This window comes from Agelaius phoeniceus, chromosome 38 (assembly GCF_051311805.1).
Source record: "Agelaius phoeniceus isolate bAgePho1 chromosome 38, bAgePho1.hap1, whole genome shotgun sequence".
Classification (NCBI taxonomy): Eukaryota; Metazoa; Chordata; class Aves; order Passeriformes; family Icteridae; genus Agelaius; species Agelaius phoeniceus.
Window position 1 is genome coordinate 287,139 of NC_135304.1, and position 1,429 is coordinate 288,567.

Genomic DNA, 1,429 nt, shown 5'->3' on the forward strand with positions numbered 1-1,429 from the left:
CACGAACTCTGCGGGGAGAAAGGGGTTAAAAACTGCACTAAAATATCCCTAAAATATCCCAAAATAGCCCAAAATGGCCTCCTCCTGCTCCACCACGAACTCTGCGGGCACAAAAGGGTTAAAAACTGCACTAAAATATCCCAAAATAGCCCAAAATGGCCTCCTCCTGCTCCACCACGAACTCTGCGGGGAGAAAGGGGTTAAAAACTGCACTAAAATATCCCTAAAATATCCTAAATAGCCCCAAAATGGCCTCCTGCTGCTCCACCACGAACTCTGTGGGGAGAAAGGGTTAAAAACTGCACTAAAATATCCCTAAAATGTCCTAAAATATCCTAAATAGCCCAAAATGCCTTCCTCCTGCTCCACCACGAACTCTGCGGGGAGAGAAGGGTTAAAAACTGCACTAAAATATCCCTAAAATATCCTAAAATATCCTAAATAGCCCAAAATGGCCTCCTGCTGCTCCACCACGAACTCTGCGGGGAGAAAGGGGTTAAAACTGCCCTAAAATATCCCAAAATAGCCCAAAATAGCCCAAAATGGCCTCCTCCTGCTCCACCACGAACTCTGCGGGGAGAAAAGGGTTAAAAACTGCCCCAAAATATCCCTAAAATATCCTAAATATCCCCAAAATGGCCTCCTCCTGCTCCACCACGAACTCTGCGGGGAGAAAGGGGTTAAAAACTGACCCAAAATAGCCCTAAAATATCCTAAAATATCCTAAATAGCCCAAAATGGCCTCCTGCTGCTCCACCACGAACTCTGAGGGGAGAAAGGGGTTAAAAACTGACCCAAAATATCCCTAAAATATCCTAAAATATCCTAAATAGCCCAAAATGGCCTCCTGCTGCTCCACCACGAACTCTGAGGGGAGAAAGGGGTTAAAAACTGCACTAAAATATCCCAAAATGTCCTAAATATCCCAAAATGGCCTCCTCCTGCTCCACCACGAACTCTGCGGGGAGAAAGGGGTTAAAAACTGCACTAAAATATCCCAAAATATCCCAAAATAGCCCCAAAATGGCCTCCTCCTGCTCCACCACGAACTCTGAGGGGAGAAAGGGGTTAAAACTGCACTAAAATATCCCAAAATATCCCAAAAATCCCAAAATGGCCTCCTCCTGCTCCACCACGAACTCTGCGGGGAGAAAGGGGTTAAAAACTGCACTAAAATATCCCAAAATAGCCCCAAAATGGCCTCCTCCTGCTCCACCACGAACTCTGCAGGGAGAAAGGGGTTAAAAACTGCCCTAAAATATCCCAAAATAGCCCAAAATATCCTAAATAGCCCAAAATGGCCTCCTCCTGCTCCACCACGAACTCTGCGGGGAGAAAGGGGTTAAAAACTGCACTAAAATATCCCAAAATATCCCAAAAATCCCAAAATGGCCTCCTCCTGCTCCACCACGAACTCTGCGGGCGGGAA

General features: G+C 46.0%; 1 protein-coding gene across 1 annotated transcript in view; it reads left to right on the forward strand.

The window, feature by feature from the left end:
* Nucleotides 1-248: 248 nt before the first annotated feature.
* Nucleotides 249-1,429, forward strand: part of LOC143692304 (uncharacterized) — a 7,649-nt gene continuing 6,468 nt past the window's right edge. Inside the window, exon 1 of the mRNA XM_077172421.1 lies at nt 249-278. Within this exon, the coding sequence (XP_077028536.1) occupies nt 249-278 (30 nt within the window). The remainder of the gene's footprint in view (nt 279-1,429) is intronic.